This window comes from Cydia fagiglandana, chromosome 12, assembly GCF_963556715.1.
Source record: "Cydia fagiglandana chromosome 12, ilCydFagi1.1, whole genome shotgun sequence".
Classification (NCBI taxonomy): domain Eukaryota; kingdom Metazoa; phylum Arthropoda; class Insecta; order Lepidoptera; family Tortricidae; genus Cydia; species Cydia fagiglandana.
This window is the reverse complement of record NC_085943.1, coordinates 19,706,790-19,725,284: the sequence shown is the minus strand read 5'-3', so window position 1 is coordinate 19,725,284 and position 18,495 is coordinate 19,706,790. Positions and strand designations below refer to the sequence as shown.

The 18,495-nt window shown below is 38.5% G+C and overlaps 1 protein-coding gene across 1 annotated transcript; it reads right to left on the bottom strand.

Annotated features, from left to right (window-relative positions):
- Nucleotides 1-2,846: 2,846 nt before the first annotated feature.
- LOC134669692 (cytochrome P450 6B2-like) lies at nucleotides 2,847-7,671 on the bottom strand. The gene is made up of 2 exons (XM_063527371.1): nucleotides 6,268-7,671; nucleotides 2,847-6,096 (listed from the first exon to the last, which is right to left on the bottom strand). Exons 1-2 carry the CDS (start codon nucleotides 7,628-7,630, stop codon nucleotides 5,921-5,923), a joined length of 1,539 nt encoding a protein of 512 aa, XP_063383441.1. The 5' UTR covers nucleotides 7,631-7,671; the 3' UTR covers nucleotides 2,847-5,920.
- Nucleotides 7,672-18,495: the final 10,824 nt, after the last annotated feature.

Sequence of the window (18,495 nt, the reverse complement as noted above, 5' to 3'; positions counted from 1 at the left end):
AGCATTTCAAGCCTGGGAGGCAATAAGAAATGTGTGTCTACTCGGATTTGTAATGGATTCAAACTTTCAACCCCTTTTTAACCCTGTTAGGGGATGAATTTTACAAAACGCTGAAATTACTTTTCCTGTCTTTTAATAATATCCCCAAATACAAAGATTCAAGTCCCGCGTTCGAAATTTTTTTTGATATCCATACAAACTTTCAACTCCTTTTTCACCACCTTAGGGGATGAATTTTCAAAAACGCTGAAATCAGTTTTCTTGTATTTTAATAATATATCGTTTTACGAAGTTTCAAATTCCAAGCTTAAAATAAAACTTGAACCCCATACAAACTTTCATCCCCTTTTTAACCCCTTTAGAGGTTGAATTTCTCAAAATCGCTTCTTATCTCTTGTACACTTTATAAATGTAATCTAGTGTGCAAATTTCAACTTTTTATCTTTTGTTGTTTCGGCTCCGCGTAGCAAAAATCTCCAAGCAAATTTTTCACCTTTTTACGTTTTTCTTGTAAAATTACTATGAAATTGAAAAAAACAAATATCAGCAATGAATTCTACGTCTTTGGTTTATACGAAAATGATACCAAACTTGCCCTAGTACCCACCAGGATCAGAGTAGATTTTTTTTAAAGATGACGGATGGCGGCCGTCTTTGTACCCCACCCTCCCCCCCACTTCAGGCTAGAAATGCTTAGAATTACTCAAATATCAGATGTGATGAAGCTCATAGCTTAATAAAAAATTTTTGGGTCATGTATGGCAGCGTTACATAACTGACTCCAGTATATGTGAGTGTAAGCGACACGTAGGCGACGTATACCTACTCGTACTGTAGGGTCAAGCTAGGTCGTTGAGAACATAAGAAAGTCATTTTAATTCAACGGTTAGTATGTAAACAAATCATATTCATCTTGTATGATTAGATGAAAAAAACAGGACAAAAGCGAGCCAAACTCTTACCCTGAGGGTTCCGTGCCATCACAGATATTAGTAGATTTATTAAGTGATTTCTTATTGTAACGGCCATACAAATACAATAATTAGTTACCAACGCCAGCGGAGGCTTAGTTTTTTACCCTTCGGGTACGAAACCCTCAACAAGGAACATTTTAAACAGTATTTTTTATTTTGCCATACGTTTGGCATAAGCAGTGGTGGCCGAGTGGATATGACGTCTGACTTTCAATCCGGAGGTCGCGGGTTCAAATCCTGGCTCGTACCAATGAGAACTTATGTACGAAATATCATTTGATATTTACCACTAGCTTTTCGGTGAAGGAAAACATCGTGAGGAAACCTGCATACATCTGCGAAGAAATTCAAAGGTGTATGTGAAGTCCCCAATCCGCATTGGGCTAGCGTGGGGACTATAGCCCAAGCCCTCTCGCGCATGAGAGGAGGCCTGTGCTCAGCAGTGGTACGTATATAGGCTGAAATGATGATGATGATGATGACGTTTGGAGGCGAATAGAACGTTGGTATGCGCATTTATCTTATCGGTATTATATAGCAAGTTGTTTTCCCGTTAGTATCCAATATACTTCGCACTGCACTTGTTATTGCTGTATACGTAATTAAATAATAACATCCTGCGCAACTTCCTGCCAGTTACTGACTAACATTACCCTTAACATATGCACTAGTGCTGCACTCTGGCAGCAGGACATTGCAGTTAATACTCCCTATTACTTACTAGAGTCTGTGCGGAAAGAGATGAGTCGTGAAATGTATGGGGTCCACTACATTCTCCAACTCTTCTCTTTCCGCACAGAGATTAATTTAAATTAATTTAGGTGCTGTTTATTCCAGTAATTAAATATTTTTTTAAGTTCCTCTAAGTTTGTCCATGAGAATAGATTATGTACTCATAACTATAATATGGCAACACTAAAGTATGAGGTTCTTTTTATGAACATAACAATGTAATTTCGAGCTGCGACTAAAAAATAACAAAAAATGGTTATCATACTTGAATAACCTAGCTAACCTTCATGTTTTGTAAAGTCAATTATATTAAGTAGGTACTACTAGTTCGCCCCGAACTGAGAACTCGCAGTTAACCAAAAATTATTATAGAGGATTGACTTTGTTGCACCTACTTAGGTACTCGTGTAGTGCGACATAAAATAGTAGAAAATAAATGAGGGCACCACTTTCTATGTAACTGTCACATTTTGGATGTAAAATGCTTACACATGGCAACAATTTAGTGTTTTTGAGTTCCATTCTATTTAATTTCTACTATTTTATGTCGCACTATAGGCGGCAATGGATCAAAAATCGCCTGGATTTATTGCAAGGTCTGTGGAGCCCTTGACTGAGAGTAGTATGTATAATATCCACGCTTATCATGAATAGTGGCACAACTCAAAATGAAATTTAATGCTATTGCATTTAATATTCTGTCTTTTACTGGTAAGATTTAAAATCGAACGGCATTTCATTTTGTTTTATGCCACTATTCATGATAAGCGTCGATATATAGGACAAAGAGAACCCTCTCGTGGAACATTTTTTGAAGTGCCATCTGTAATTCTTAACCAGAAATATCAACGTCAATATTAGGGGGGGAGGGGTATAAATAGCGTCTAACGGCGCGATTCGGGAAATGAGTTAGACATTCACTAGATATGAAATAGTAAAGTTATGTGACGTTCCACGGAAAAAGGTACTTTATGGCGGCTGGCGCTTACGCTATTATTAACACCACTCCAATATTCTGCCGGGGCAATGGTACCTTTTGCCGTGGAACGTTACATATCTTTACTATTTCATATCTAGTGCATCTCTAATTCATTTCCCGAATCGCGCCGTAAGTATGCTGCGAACGTAAAAAACTTTGACTTTGAAGAAAGGCTTCAGGCATATTTTATTAATACACGAAAACAGATTAGGTACTTTTAACTTGACTGTTGATGTACTTAAATAAATTACCTATCATACACGGCTGGAATAACACACAATTAATCACGAACCACAATTACACGCAGCAGGTTGTGAAACTACCGGCCAAATATTTTTCAAATTTTTTTGGTAATAAAGTTCTCAGCAACTGTGATGGCGTATGAAAACTTTGTTTCTGTTAACATTGTGAAACTGGAAGTATTTTTATTTATCTGAATTATGTCGTAGAACAGACATTAAATGGGGTGTTATATTATTTTGGGTTTTATTTGACAAAGTTGTTTTTTGTGACAATCGCCTCCATGGCAACGATGGCCATAAATAATCTGTTCTAACAGATGTTTTATTGTTTGATCCATGCCCTGGATATATAAGACTTTTAAGACATTCTGACGAAATAAAGTGAAGCCATATTAAAAAAAGATGTTTAGTGTTAAGTAATATAGATGTCGCTATTTTTTCGAATAAAGTGCTTTATGTACGACTGTCCCTCCCCTGGATTTAAGTCATCATAGAGATTAAAATAAACTGTATCTGTGCTAAGCCGAAATATTTCCTGTCAAATGTCAAATACCTATATTATGTTTATATTATTTTATTTTTATCTTGCTAATTATTTCAAAATGGTAAATTTAAAAACGATATTATAAAAGTGCAAACCGAGCACTTTCATTTGATACTAAGTTCGACCATGTATTTTGCAAATAAAATGACCAGAATAGCAAGACCTCTCACAAACAGCTTTTTGGCCTTTTAAGCTCTTCTACCTCAATAATCCCTTGATCCAGCCTGCTCATAATTTAATGACTAAAATATAATGCCCTCAACTACACGTGTACCTAATTTCATTTAAATTAGAACAAATTTACTTAAGTTCTTGAGTATCAAACTATCTTCTGACAGTTCAGTTTAAAACCATCGAAATGCCGGGACGTGCCGCTAGCCAGCCGCGTGATCCAAGTCGAATGTAAGAACTTCGCTTCGCTCGCTCGTTCGATTAAACTAGTACCATCGCCCACACTGTTAACTGGCAATTCATAAACCTTATTACAAAATGCATAAGGACAGATAAGAGTGTTGCTGTTTGTACTAGACAATACCTTGTAAAGATAAGATAATAAACAGCTTATAGCACTGGGAGATTAAATTTATAAGTTTTATAAGCCTGTAGAAACAAAAAAGATATAAGTTTTATGTATTACGTATAATTTGATTAAAACCGTCTGTTGTTTGTTAGTTACCTACATAAATTATCACCAGTATGAATATTATTGTACCTAATGGTGGCCCCACAGACCCACACTGACCGTATAACGTTATAAAATGGAAACATAATATTTATTTGTCATCGTTTTAAACAAAACGGTCTCCAAACTTGAGTTACCAAATGAATGCAAATGTGTATACTAAATACGAGCCAGATCTTTTATTTTGTTAACTAATTTATGTTGATCGATATTATTTGCGACAGATTTTAACAATTTTTTTAAGTACCTAACAGTTTTGAAATGAGGTGATGATTCAATTTTAGTAACAGATATAAGGATGATTCACGCTAGACCAGCCCGGAGCCAAGCCGGAGCTTCTAACGCTTCTATTTCTATGGAAAGCACCACGTGATCACCGATCAGCCGACGTATCGGACGCATCGGCCCGGGCCCGACCCGGTCTACCGTGAGTCATCCTTCATTATTTAAGTGACCAATCTAAATAATTTAAATTTATCTGGGGATCGATTTTAAATTATACCCACCGCAAAATACTTAAATTATATTCTTATTTTAATATCACACAGCGGATAATAACAGATATAATTATTATCATCATATCAGAACTGGCACATACATATGTATATATTGTGATACCTATTACAGCTAGATATATTATGGAAGCTTAACATAAACATTGTGGTTTAATGTCATGATAACCTGTTATATTTTGACGCACAATTATCTAGATAGATGTGAATCATGTTTATTTATAGCTTTATTTTGCTGTTTTATCTTAAGTTTATAGTGGGTTATAGTTTTTTATTGCTCACATAGACGATTGAGAATAGCAGGGGCAATATGTTGAGGTACCTATGACGCGACAATTATACAAAGTGTAACAAAAATAGTGGGAATCTGTTAGGGTATCGTGATTAGGAAATTTTGCATGTTAAAATTTTTGGCAATTATATGTATTGCCAACCTGTCTAGTCCAATCCTGAATGACTTAAATACTATTTTTTTTATTCCGTAGACTAAAATGACATTTCCTAGTATGAACTTAAAATGCCATTTCATAGTATGAAATGTCATTTTAGTCTACCGAATAAAAAATATGGCTTTAAACAAGCTGCATAGTGGTAGAAAAAAAATTTCGCATTACAAATATGCGCTATATGTAGACCACGATACCGAATATGCCCTTTAATGGATGCCTACTATTTTTGTTACACCTTGTATAAGACAATAATAGAAGAAAAATAATAAATATTTCGTCCTTATAGTGCACTTAAAAGAAAACAATGGGGAATACCTATCGCCACAGTTACTCATACAAATGTAATAGTGCATGCCAGTTACTATTAATACATACTTATAATATAATCATCTCAACTACCTACTTTAGCGCCAATTGCACCAACCCACTAACCCGGGATTAACCGGTTAAACCGTTAACCCAGTGTCAAATTGTACTGGTAACCATGGTAATTCCAAGATTAACCGGGTAACACGGTTAATTAAGTGAATTTAAAAATACCGACATCCATTTTTATTGAAAATGTTATGCTCGTTTATGGATTACCTGTAATTTATGTTATTACTAAAACATTGTTTGTTTCTCGTATAAGTGATTTATAATCTTAGAGAAATAAATATATTTGAACTGAACTGAACCCCGGGTTAGTTGAATGGTGCAAGTGGCTCTTAGAAACGTTAAAATCACTAGATCAGTCACACTTAGGCACTTGGAGATAGTATTCTCTAGTCATTAGGCAAGCTATTACCAGGTAAACAAGCTATCAGCTACACAGCCTTCCTTTCCTTGAACAAGAGCGGGAGACCCCCTCGGATACCCTGCACAATAGAAGATTTTGGCTCCACTCTCGGTTTCCTTATCGTTTCAGGAGCGGGTGCCACTGTGAACTTTGATAAGATGGCGGCCAGTCCAGCCATTGACTGCATCAGACCTAAACGTTCGCCTGTAAAAAAAATATTGAAAAATTATTTTAAGATAAGTATTTTCATCATTATCATTTTAACATTGTAGACCTTGTTGGTTAGTAGTACGTGGCAAAAGAAATGCAAGCAAAAGACAAGTTTGTCTAATAAATCGTAAAATAAAAGAAAAGAGTTTTAAAATCTCGTATTACCTATACAAACTCTCGGTCCCTCGCCAAAAGGCAGGTAAACTTGTTTTTGGATTGAATTGAGTTCATCTGGATGGAATCTTTCCGGCCGGAACTCTTCAGGTTGATCCCAGAATGTAGGGTCATTGTGCAGTGCTTGTAGCGGAATTATTATACCAGTACCCTCGTCTATTGTCACATCTACTTCTTGTATCGTATATGTTCGAGCACATTCTCGAATTAAAAACCCAAGCGAAGGAAACATTCTCATGGCCTCCCGGAAACACCATTCTAAGTAAGTCATTTCTTTTATTGCGTCATAGCTCAATTTGCTATCATGCTTTGCTAATACACGATCAATTTCGCTTTGCACTTTCTTTTGAACATCAGGATTAAATGCTAACTGATGGAGTGTGAAGCTAGTAGCTGAAGATGACGTTTCGAAACCGGCTGCGAAAAATACAAACACTTGAGCAGCCATTAGTATTTCATCTAATTCTATCGTAGCTTCCTCTGGGGTTCCATCTGGTTTAAACTTCTCTATCGATTCGCCAACCATTGTTCCCTTCTTTTTAATTTCCAAGAGCAAGTCAATAAAGTCATTTCTTCCAGATGGTTCATAATTTCTTTGCCTTTGTATTTCGTTTACCAGGTCAATCAGATCTTGCTCCATTTTACCCATATATTTCAGACGAGCACAAGCTTGTGGGAAAACTTCTTTGAACATCGCTACGATAGCGTCCTTGATTGTTACGTCGAATATTTTATGGCCTAATTTTCTGAAAGCAGAGGTCTCGTTGTTTATAGAATCGGCATCGAGTCCAAAACCACAGGCACCTATAAAGTCGGTAGTGTAGCGAGCCATGAGGTCACGAGCGTCGACGGTACGGCCGCTGGCGGCAGCCGCGAGTGCGCGCTCCTGCAGCCTCTCAGCGCGCTCCACGATCAACGGGAACATTGCCTTCAGCTTGCCGCTCGTGAACGCCGGCGTCATGCGCTGCCTCAACAAGCGCCACAGATCTCCATCCGCAAAGAACAAGTTCCGCATCATTGGCTCTATAATGGTCTTATGTGCATTCAAACCTCGTGGATAAAAATGGATGAAATCAACCGTCAGGATCTTCTTCATAATATCTGGGTCTCGAATCACGAGCTCCGGGCGTGTAGATCGGAAGAACCCGACGATCTTTTCATTGGGATATTTGAAATACATCTCCGTTGCGATTTCTGTGACACTTTTTTTCTGGAGATAATTACTCAGATTATTCCCAAATAGGAGCACAGGTTTGTCATGTTTCACGCCTCTGTCTTTCCAGTAGTTGAATGTCCTTGTGTTGTAATAATACAGCGCGGCAAGCGCGACGAGTATGAGAGCCGCTATTATCATCGTAACCTTGTGTGGGCCGACCGGTTGCCGGCGCAGTGCGAATGATACTGATCCTGTGATAGATAGCTTACTTAGTCTTTATAAACACAACTGGAATAGTAGGTTGTAAGTCATTATTTTGCTCCAAGTTACATCATTAATCCATTTTACTGCATTTTGGATAAAGCGAAGTCAACGTTACATTTTCTATGAATATCAGCTCAGTCATCACGTCACATAAGTTCCTTGCAAATCTTGTAGTAATGTCGAAATAAAACCCTAATAATAATTTATATTTTAAGGTAGTTCACTTCTCTAGGATTAACTTTATCATAAATATTGCAGGAAAAATATAATCTACTAACATTAACATTATGACTAATTAACAACTTATGCCATGCCTGATGCGTTCAAAAAGCGCAAATTACGACTAACATGAAGATTAAATCGCTTTAGTAGAATGAATTTCTTAGCTGGGAAAATCGCGTGTCTTTGAATAAAAAAAAATACGGTTGCGAGACACGCAGACAGAAGGTTTTTATTTAAAAGTTCAGTTTATCTATATATTATTTTTTTAGGTAATTAACAGTTAATGCTTTGTGACATTTGTTGTGTAACATCACTAACCACTGTTGAACTTTATTCCTTTGCGATAAAATCTAAGAATGGTCACTGGTGGTACTGGACGTGTCTATTATTATCTTAGGGCTGGACAAAGGCCGCAAACAGGACCAAACGGATGCGTGCTAATTAACCGAACCCCGGGCTATTGAGTTTGCTTTAATCACCATAATAGAGTACACAGTATACTAGAGAACCAGGAATTCAACGGGAGTGTATGGGAGCATTTAATATTCGTTGGCTAAAAAAATAACTGCATTCTCGTTGCCAGGGAGGTTTCGGGATTATACTGAGCAACTTTTATCATGGGACCAACCCTGAAATCGAAAAAAAAAATCATACATTTTGGCTGGTCCATTTTTTATGGGACAATAAATTTTCTTTCGCGCTTTCGGGGTTGGTCCCATAGTAAAAGTTGCTCAGTATAATCCCAAAACCTCCCCGGCAACGGGAATGTAGTTATTTTTAGTCACAGTGTATATAGCGTCGTTTGCGCCATATTCGCGCGAGCTCGACATTACAACAATTTATTTGACATTGGTCTCCGGTTAATTATTAGTTATTTTGCGATTATATTTCTATAGCACTTATGCTATAGAGGGATTATTCGCGGACGGTCTAGAACGCAAAATGACTAGTGTAACATTTTGCCTATATCGCAAATGGCGCTCTTAGTCTATATCGCTAACGGTCCAGAACGCAAAATGCCTACATCATTTTCCGTCGTTTTATCTTTATAGTCCGGGAGCCGGCTGCATGAAACAAACCTCATCAAAAAATAGAATATACCTACCCTGTAGAGGTACCTGACATTTAGTAGATTCCAACGCACTTGGTCGGCCTAGGCTTAACCTGGCAGATTTTGTACAAATGGCAAAAACGTTGGACAAAAATTCATCAAAAAAAACCTCATCGAAAAATAGAATGAAACTTGTATGGTAGGATACCTGACCTTGAGGACAGTAAAAAAAAAGTGGTCGGCCTCACCTTAGCCTGGCAGTTTTTGCAGTCCGACCAGATTTATTGGGTCACGTGAGAGCTACAATTTACCTCATCGAAAAATAGAATGAAACAAACGGATTATAATAGCTAAAATAAGCCTGTTGACGTATGTCTTGGTCGGCCTCACCTTAACCTGGCAGTTTTTGCAGTCCGACCAAATTTATGAAAAAATCATCAAAATTTTTTTATCGAAAAATCGTATGAAACTTGTATGGTACGATAGCTGCCTTTGAGGACAGTAAAAAAAATGGTCGGCCAAATCCTGTGTTTGCAGGTTCCTGTGTCCGACCAATTTTGTGGTACCACGTGAGAGCTACAATTTTCCTCATCGAAAAATAGAATGAAACAAACGGATTATAATAGCTTAAATAAGCCTGTTGACGTATGTCTTGGTCGGCCTCACCTTAACCTGGCAGTTTTTGCAGTCCGGCCAAATTTATAAAAAAATCATCAAAAAAATTTTATCGAAAAATCGTGTGAAACTTGTATGGTACGATAGCTGCCTTTGAGGACAGTAATAAAAAAGTGGTTGGCCAAATCCTGTGTTGGCAGGTTCCTGTGTCCGACCAATTTTGTGGTACCACGTGAGAGCTACAATTTACCTCATCGAAAAATAGAATGAAACAAACGGATTATAATACCTAAAATAAACCTGTTGACGTATGGCTTGGTCGGCCTCACCGTAGCCTGGCAGTTTTTGCAGTCCGACCAAATTTGTGATACCACGTGACAGCTAGAATAGGACCACACATGCTGTATTCCATACGCATCATGACTTTGTGTACCTATCTGATGGGCGGGCGTATATGAAACGCCTTCTTGTACGTGCAGGTGATCCAGGTATACACCAAAGCTTAGTTTTCAATCGAACACTTGTAATATAAGAGGAAAAACTGCACGTGATCCTTCCAAAATTTAAATAAATGGTAAAATGTTCCTCCACGATGTTCTCAACGGGCATCTAGACTGCGTTGGACTGCTGTCACAGTTAGGGCTCCGCGCTCCCACGCGCCGAACTCGTCACACCACACTATTCCATATTCCCTGTCATCGTACCAATTATGGCCAAAATTCTATTCTATTAAATTCTGAGTAGAATCGCACGTACCTATAATAAATCGTTCCAAAACATTGACCCTTTCTTCTCCTCCAGACGTGTTTTCAAATCACAAATTGCAAAGCAACTTTCCTGGTAGTCACGCACTATCACACCCACTTACACACATACACACACACACACACACACACACACGAACACATAAATTCCAATAAATGCATACAAACTAATAGATTCGCTCGTTTATGTAGGTACTGTATGTATTTTTATTTTACTATTTTTTATTTATTGTTTACGCAAAATTAGAGCTATACCTACTATTTTAGGATTTTTTTCCAGTTTACAGTTATTATTAATTTTTTCTCTTTTTCCTTGTACCTTAAAGACTTACAAATTAAGTTATATTTACGATTCTTGTACAGCACAAGTTACAAGTCTACCCACAGATGATTTTTTATTATGTATAAATTACAGGAAGTTCTGTTATTGGCTATGCTATAAGTTCTCATGTTTTTTGTATATTATTTAATGTAAACGCTGTTGAACTTCTCAATAAATATAAATAAATAAAAATACACAAGATAACCTCACATATATTAAGTGATTATCTTATTGTTATTTCTTCGACTCGCAAAGGCGTTATGTGTCCTTCAAACCATTTGATCTTATACATTTCATCTCTTAATGTCCAGCCACAATGTGTTGCATCAAATTTGATGCAAGTGGATTCTGCCGCACACTGCCACATTGAATTTATGAAAGCCGCCCGTAACAAGCCATATGTCAACAGGGTTATTTTAGCTATTATAATCCGTTTGTTTCATTCTATTTTTCGATGTGGTAAATTGTAACTCTCACGTGGTACCACAAAATTGGTCGGAGACAGGAACCTGCCAACACAGGATTTGGCCGACCATTTTTTTTTACTGTCCTCAAAGGCAGCTATCGTACCATACAACTTTCATACGATTTTTCGATATAAATTTTTTGATGATTTTTTCATAAATTTGGTCGGACTGCAAAAACTGCCAGGTTAAGGTAAGGCCGACCAAGACATACGTCAACAGGCTTATTTTAGCTATTATAATCCGTTTGTTTCATTCTATTTTTCGATGAGGTAAATTGTAGCTCTCACGTGGTACCACAAAATTGGTCGGACAGAGGAACCTGCCAACACAGGATTTGGCCGACCACTTTTTTTTTACTGTCCTCAAAGGCAGCTATCGTACCATACAAGTTTCATAGCTTATTTTAGCTATTATAATCCGTTTGTTTCATTCTATTTTTCGATGAGGTAGATTGTAGCTCTCACGTGGTACCACAAAATTGGTCGGACACAGGAACCTGCAAACACAGGATTTGGCCGACCATTTTTTTTTACTGTCCTCAAAGGCAGCTATCGTACCATACAAGTTTCATACGATTTATCGATAAAAATTTTTTGATGATTTTTTTATAAATCTGGTCGGACTGCAAAAACTGCCAGGTTAAGGTGAGGCCGACCAAGACATACGTCAACAGGCTTATTTAAGCTATTATAATCCGTTTGTTTCATTCTATTTTTCGATGAGGTAAATTGTAGCTCTCACGTGGTACCACAAAATTGGTCGGACACAGGAACCTGCAAACACAGGATTTGGCCGACCATTTTTTTATTACTGTCCTCAAAGGCAGCTATCGTACCATACAAGTTTCACACGATTTTTCGATAAAAAATTTTTGATGATTTTTTTATAAATCTGGTCGGACTGCAAAAACTGCCAGGTTAAGGTGAGGCCGACCAAGACATACGTCAACAGGCTTATTTAAGCTATTATAATCCGTTTGTTTCATTCTATTTTTCGATGAGGTAAATTGTAGCTCTCACGTGGTACCACAAAATTGGTCGGACACAGGAACCTGCAAACACAGGATTTGGCCGACCATTTTTTTTTTACTGTCCTCAAAGGCAGCTATCGTACCATACAAGTTTCATACGATTTATCGATAAAAAATTTTTGATGATTTTTTTATAAATCTGGTCGGACTGCAAAAACTGCCAGGTTAAGGTGAGGCCGACCAAGACATACGTCAACAGGCTTATTTTAGCTATAATAATCCGTTTGTTTCATTCTATTTTTCGATGAGGTAAATTGTAACTCTCACGTGACCCAATAAATCTGGTCGGACTGCAAAAACTGCCAGGCTAAGGTGAGGCCGACCACTTTTTTTTTACTGTCCTCAAGGTCAGGTATCCTACCATACAAGTTTCATTCTATTTTTCGATGAGGTTTTTTTTGATGAATTTTTGTCCAACGTTTTTGCCATTTGCACAAAATCTGCCAGGTTAAGCCTAGGCCGACCAAGTGCGTTGGAATCTACTAAATGTCAGGTACCTCTACAGGGTAGGTATATTCTATTTTTTGATGAGGTTTGTTTCATGCAGCCGGCTCCCGGACTATTACGTTAGCGATGTCGACGGAGCCCCGCTACCGCTACCGCGGGGCTCCTATTCTGTGCGATTCGGCCTTCGGCCATTTGGAGATAACTAACGAACCTAACCTACCTGTATGATATAAAAAAGTGGTCATTTTGCGTTCTAGACCGTTCGCGATGTAGAATAAAAGCGATATAGGCAAAAATATTACACTAGTCATTTTGCGTTCTAGATCTATAGAAGCCAACAGGCCAATTCGAGCGTACACTGATACCTATCAGAGTGATTGATCTAAGTGATGTCATTTACGTGAGTGGTGTACGTGATTATGGTCATACGTCGCACTCCAGCGGGCATTTTGGGGGCATGACATTTGGTAAGGTTGGTTTACAAAAAAACTGGTCAAGTGCGAGTCGGACTCGCGTTACGAGGGAACCGTACATTACTCAATTATTAACAATGTATTTTTATATTTGAAACGCGAGTGAATTGCCTTTAAAAAACCCGTATTAGCGGTCGGATCAAAAACTAAGTAATTAGTCCGACTCACGCTTGACTACGTATTTCTAATAGGTTTTTCTGTCATTTATAGGTAAAGACCTATTCTATGTATTTTTTTCAAAATTTTAGACCAAAAAAACGCTACAAAAAAAAACACTACAGCATTACCTATATTTTTACCTAGATAGGTTCGTTTGTTACCTTGCGTCCCTCAGAGTAGAAAATAGAAGCCCCGCTTGGCTTCGTCGACCGGCTGCCGGGTCTCACTTGCTTTAAAAAAGGGATTGTCATCGGAGCCCCCCACATTGAAAAAAAAAACAATACAGGACTACCTATATTTTTACCAAGATAGGTTCGTTAGTTACCTTGTATTCCTCACAGCAGAAAATTGAAAGTTTGAAAAAATAGAAAGCACATTTTGTTTTGGTTTTTGTATTCTTTGGTAAGTACTCATTTGGAGTAATTAAAATATTATTCAAATAAAAATTGGCAATTTCTTTTTTTGATAACTGTTACATTTGTCATGTTTTGTTATGGTTTTTGTATTCTTTGGAAACTAATAATTTCGAGTAATTAAAATTTGGTAAAATAAATATTGCCAAAGTAAGGAAATGTCAAAATATAATCCTTATGATGAATCCTTTCGATGGGTATGATAAAACTACAGGTTGTTTTTAGGGTTCCGTACCCAAAGGGTAAAACGGGACCCTATTACTAAGACTTCGCTGTCCGTCCGTCCGTCCGTCCGTCCGTCCGTCCGTCTGTCACCAGGCTGTATCTCACGAACCGTGATAGCTAGACAGTTGAAATTTTCACAGATGATGTATTTCTGTTGCCGCTATAACAACAAATACTAAAAACATAATAAAATAAAGATTTAAATGGGGCTCCCATACAACAAACGTGATTTTTGACCAAAGTTAAGCAACGTCGGGAGGGGTCAGTACTTGGATGGGTGACCGTTTTCTTTTTGCTTTTTTTTGTTTTTTTTTTGCATTATGGTACGGAACCCTTCGTGCGCGAGTCCGACTCGCACTTGCCCGGTTTTTTTTTTCTCTTGTAGCGGGTTCGATTCCCGGTTCAACCATGTAATTATTTAATAATTTTTAAGAAAAAAAAACCGACTTCCATGGGGGCCGATGAAAGATTATTGTAGATGGTACACTATGTAGAAAAGGAGCTAAAACCACCCACTTTTCTACTAGCATTTCGCTTCTGTATAATGGCTCCTCTACAGGATGGGCCAACGCCGGCCACTCCAAGGGACGCAGCCATGCGGTAGAATGAGATAGCAATATCACTTGCTCCCTCTTACGCATAAATGCGTCCCTTGGAGTGGCCGGCGTTGGCCCATCGTGAAGAGGAGCCATGAGGGTCGTAGTTCTAGCCTAACCTAACCCACTCCTCAGATAGCAGTTCGGTTCTGTGCGGATCGCAGTTCGAACCTAATCAAACCCACTTTTCAAGTAGCATTTCGTTTCTGTAAGGCTCGCAGTTCTAACCTTACCTAATCCTTGTTCGGTTCTGTGAGGATCGCAGTTCAAACCTAACCTAACCCACTTAATGGCGCATGCCGGGCGGTGTACGGGGGTTTAAGCGGGAGGGGCTAGTAAGATTGGCATCATCGTACTTTATACCTACATTAATTTTATGATAGGTAATCAAAGTTGTTTATTTAGTTAAGGTATCATAGTGGTTTTCTGGGTCAAGGTCCGGGTCCGAGTCCGGGTCCGAGTCCGGGTCCGAGTCCGGGTCCGGGTCCGAACCGGATCCGGGTATAAGTCCGAGTCCGGGTCCCAGTCCAAGTCAAAATCGAAATTCGTAATCACCAAACGTGTACCATGCGTCATTGAAGAGTTCTGTTCTGGTCATTATCAGCAGTTCCACTTCATCAAATGCGACAGTTTTTAATGTAAATGCTTGATTTTATGATGAAAATACAAAAAAATCTATACGTATGCCTTTAATATTTGAGGAGTTCCCTCGATTACTTATGGATCCCATCATCAGAACTCGAGCTTGACAAAAATGTGGCTTAAAAACTTAACTTGCTTAACGAACATAACGAAAAGGAAAAATCGCCAAACGTGAACTATGCGTCGTTTAAGAGTTCTGTTCTGATCATCATCAGCAGTTCCACTTCATCAAATGCAACAGTTTTTAATGAAAATGCTTGATTTTTTTATGTAAATACAAAAATCTCTATACGCATGCCTTTAAGATTTGAGGAGTTCCCTTGATTCCTCATGGATCCCATCATCAGAACTCGAGCTTGACAAAAATGTGGCTTAAAAACTTAACTTGCTTAACAAACATAACGACGAGGACAAATCGCCAACCGTGAACTATGCGTCGTTGAAGAGTTCTGTTCTGATCATCATCAGCAGTTCCACTTCATCAAATGCAACAGTTTTTAATGAAAATGCTTGATTTTCAGATGTAAATACAAAAATCTCTATACGCATGCCTTTAAGATTTGAGGAGTTCCCTTGATTCCTCATGGATCCCATCATCAGAACTCGAGCTTGACAAAAATGTGGCTTAAAAACTTAACTTGCTTAACAAACATAACGAAGAGGACAAATCGCCAACCGTGAACTATGCGTCGTTAAAGAGTTCCGTTCTGATCATCATCAGCAGTTCCACTTCATCAAATGTCACTTTTTTGGGTGTATATGCTTGATTTGTTGATAAAAACCCAAAAATCACTATATGTATGCCTTTAATATTTGAGGAGTTCCCTCGATTCCTCATGGATCCCATCATCAGAACTGGGTTTTGACAAAAACGGGACCAATCTGTATGCATATACATTCAATCAAAAAAAGAATTTTCAAAATCGATCTAGTAATGACGGAGATATGGAGTAACAAACATAAAAAAAAATAAAAAAAATAAAAAAGAAAAAAAAAATAAAAAAAAACATACAACCGAATTGATAACCTCCTTCTTTGAGATTTGGAAGTCGGTTAAAAATATATGAATGCAGTTTAAATTGTTTTTTAAATTAAAATAATGTCTTCTATATTTAAGGTACTTTCCCTTGATGTCACATAGTCTTGGGACGCCCTGTATACGTATTGAGAATTGCACATTAAAAATACTATGTACCAAATACTAAGTACAAATACTTTATTCTGACAACTCGAAAATTGATTTGTGAACCTTATATCAATGACATGCCCGCAAAATTCCCACTGGAGTGCGACGTATGGTTATGGTGCATTTCTCTCGTACTTATCCATACATATATTGGTGCGAGCAAGATGCACGATAAGTAAATGACATCACTTTGATAAATATCATTCTGATGTCAGTGCACGTGCAAATTGGTCTGTAATTCAAACTTCCACTGTGAAATAAAAGTTATTTCTATTTAAATGATGTCCGTTGTCCGTGCGTCTAGCTAGCGTTAATACATCTACGGACAATTTAATAACTTACAATGTCAGTTTGTAAGTTTAAGTTGGCTTCGTTGGCGGCACCTTGTGTCACATTCGCATACGATGAGTGTCTGTCTGGTTGTTACTGTTTCAGTGCTTGAACCATATAATTGAAGTCATAGAAATATAAATAAAACTAAAAATTGCGAGTCAAATTCGCGCCGCAAGGGTTCCGTACTTCGCACATATCTTGACAATATTTTGACGTGAAACTTAGGGCCCCCCCACATCAGCTGGCGTCTTTCGAGCGTCGGCGTCTACAATTCTATGGCCGCTGCTCAACGCAACGTCGACGCAGCGTCGACGCAACTGCGCAGCGACGTCATTTTCCATAGCGCTGACCAGACGTCGACAGACGCCGACGCTCGAAAGACGCTAGATGTGGGTGGGCCCTTACTTCAGCCTCGCGTGCAGGCACGCATCTCCACGATGCTTCGAGCCTTCGAAACCACGCAGAGTTCGGCCTTCGCAATGTAGATACTTGTTTTGTTAAAGTTGCACGAAGCATCCACCTGTCTGGCTCTACGGGCCTTCGGCCTTACGCGGAGCTTAACCATCGGCGTTCGCATTTAGAAACTTGTTCTACTGTTTATTGTCCTGTGTTTAAACACTATATAAGCTCCTAAAGCTCGGCCTTCGGCATTCGGCTGTGTCCCTGATTGATATAGCCTACCCGCATTCTTTTTATGTTCGACTCACGCTTGAATGTAAAAGTTAAGTTTAAGTTTCTGCGCTTTTTGCGGTACCTAATTAATTAACATTACAATAAAGCATAAGTAGGTACTCGACGGGGGCTATGCGCATGCACAAAATTACTTCTTGGCCAGCATAGGTAACAAACCAAACTCTCAATAATCTTTTAACACAATTACGAATGTAACCGACGCGTATAAATTGGTTGAAACGACAATAAATAAACGGGTGTTCCGCAATCGCGCGATCGGGGCTGACGGATGGTCTCATTTGAATCGCAAGGCGCCGGACCCACGAGGCGAGTAGAGGCTTTATGTTAACGCTATGCTAATCGCACTGTTACTCTAATTGCTTTTGGCCTTCTGCTATTAATGAAATCTGGAAATCCTGTTGTTTTCTGCATATGCGCCATCACTGCCATAAGTCATCGGGGTAACTTTTGGTGGTTTATGCATGCATGCGTGTAATTGGTGAAGCGAATAGCGAGAGAGTTTACTTTGCACTTACACGTTCGCTGTTCACCATACCACTGGCTCGACTGTGTGAAAGTAAAGCAATATTTTCCAGCCTGCCAGTTTCTGGATTGTGCGAAATTTTTTTTGAAAGGTACATGAAATGTAATCGTGTAAAAAAGTAAATCTACATCTAATCTGATACTAATATATTAACTGGTGTTGGAAAAAATTCATCCTATTAGGTTAACATTATTAATACTTAATAACATTTCATACATATTTTATCCTAACGGCCGTCCTAATTGCTATGTAGGTACTGCGTGGTAACCTACGTCGATTTGCGCGGGCGCTTTGGAGGGTGATTAGAAACGTTCTAAATATGTAATGCGCTATACCTAAATCTCTTCGTTCAAGGAGTTCTTAATCGGGACCCGCTTCACCGGTTTAGTGTTATGAAACCATTATTAGCCCGCGGGCGCAGCGCCAAATTGGCCCCCGTGCTTTATCACCCGCGAACTTGCCTTTGTTTACGACTTTTGGCGCGTGCGATCTAACCCGGACCAACTTTGGTTAAGTTGGGACGGACTGAGTGTGAGTTTTTGCGACCAAATGAACTCGGAATCGAATAATGAACTTCCTTTAGTAAGTTCTTTTGTTCAACATACAAAACAACGCCGCAGTGTAAACCTTGTCCAATC

Excerpts from the sequence above, each read along its gene's own strand:
- LOC134669692 (XM_063527371.1), bottom strand. The coding sequence starts at position 7,630 with ATGATAATAGCGGCTCTCATACTCGTCGCGCTTGCCGCGCTGTATTAT. Across the intron at positions 6,097-6,267 it reads GGGACCGAGAGTTTGTATAG|GCGAACGTTTAGGTCTGATG; the intron begins GTAATACGAGAT and ends TTTTTTTTACAG.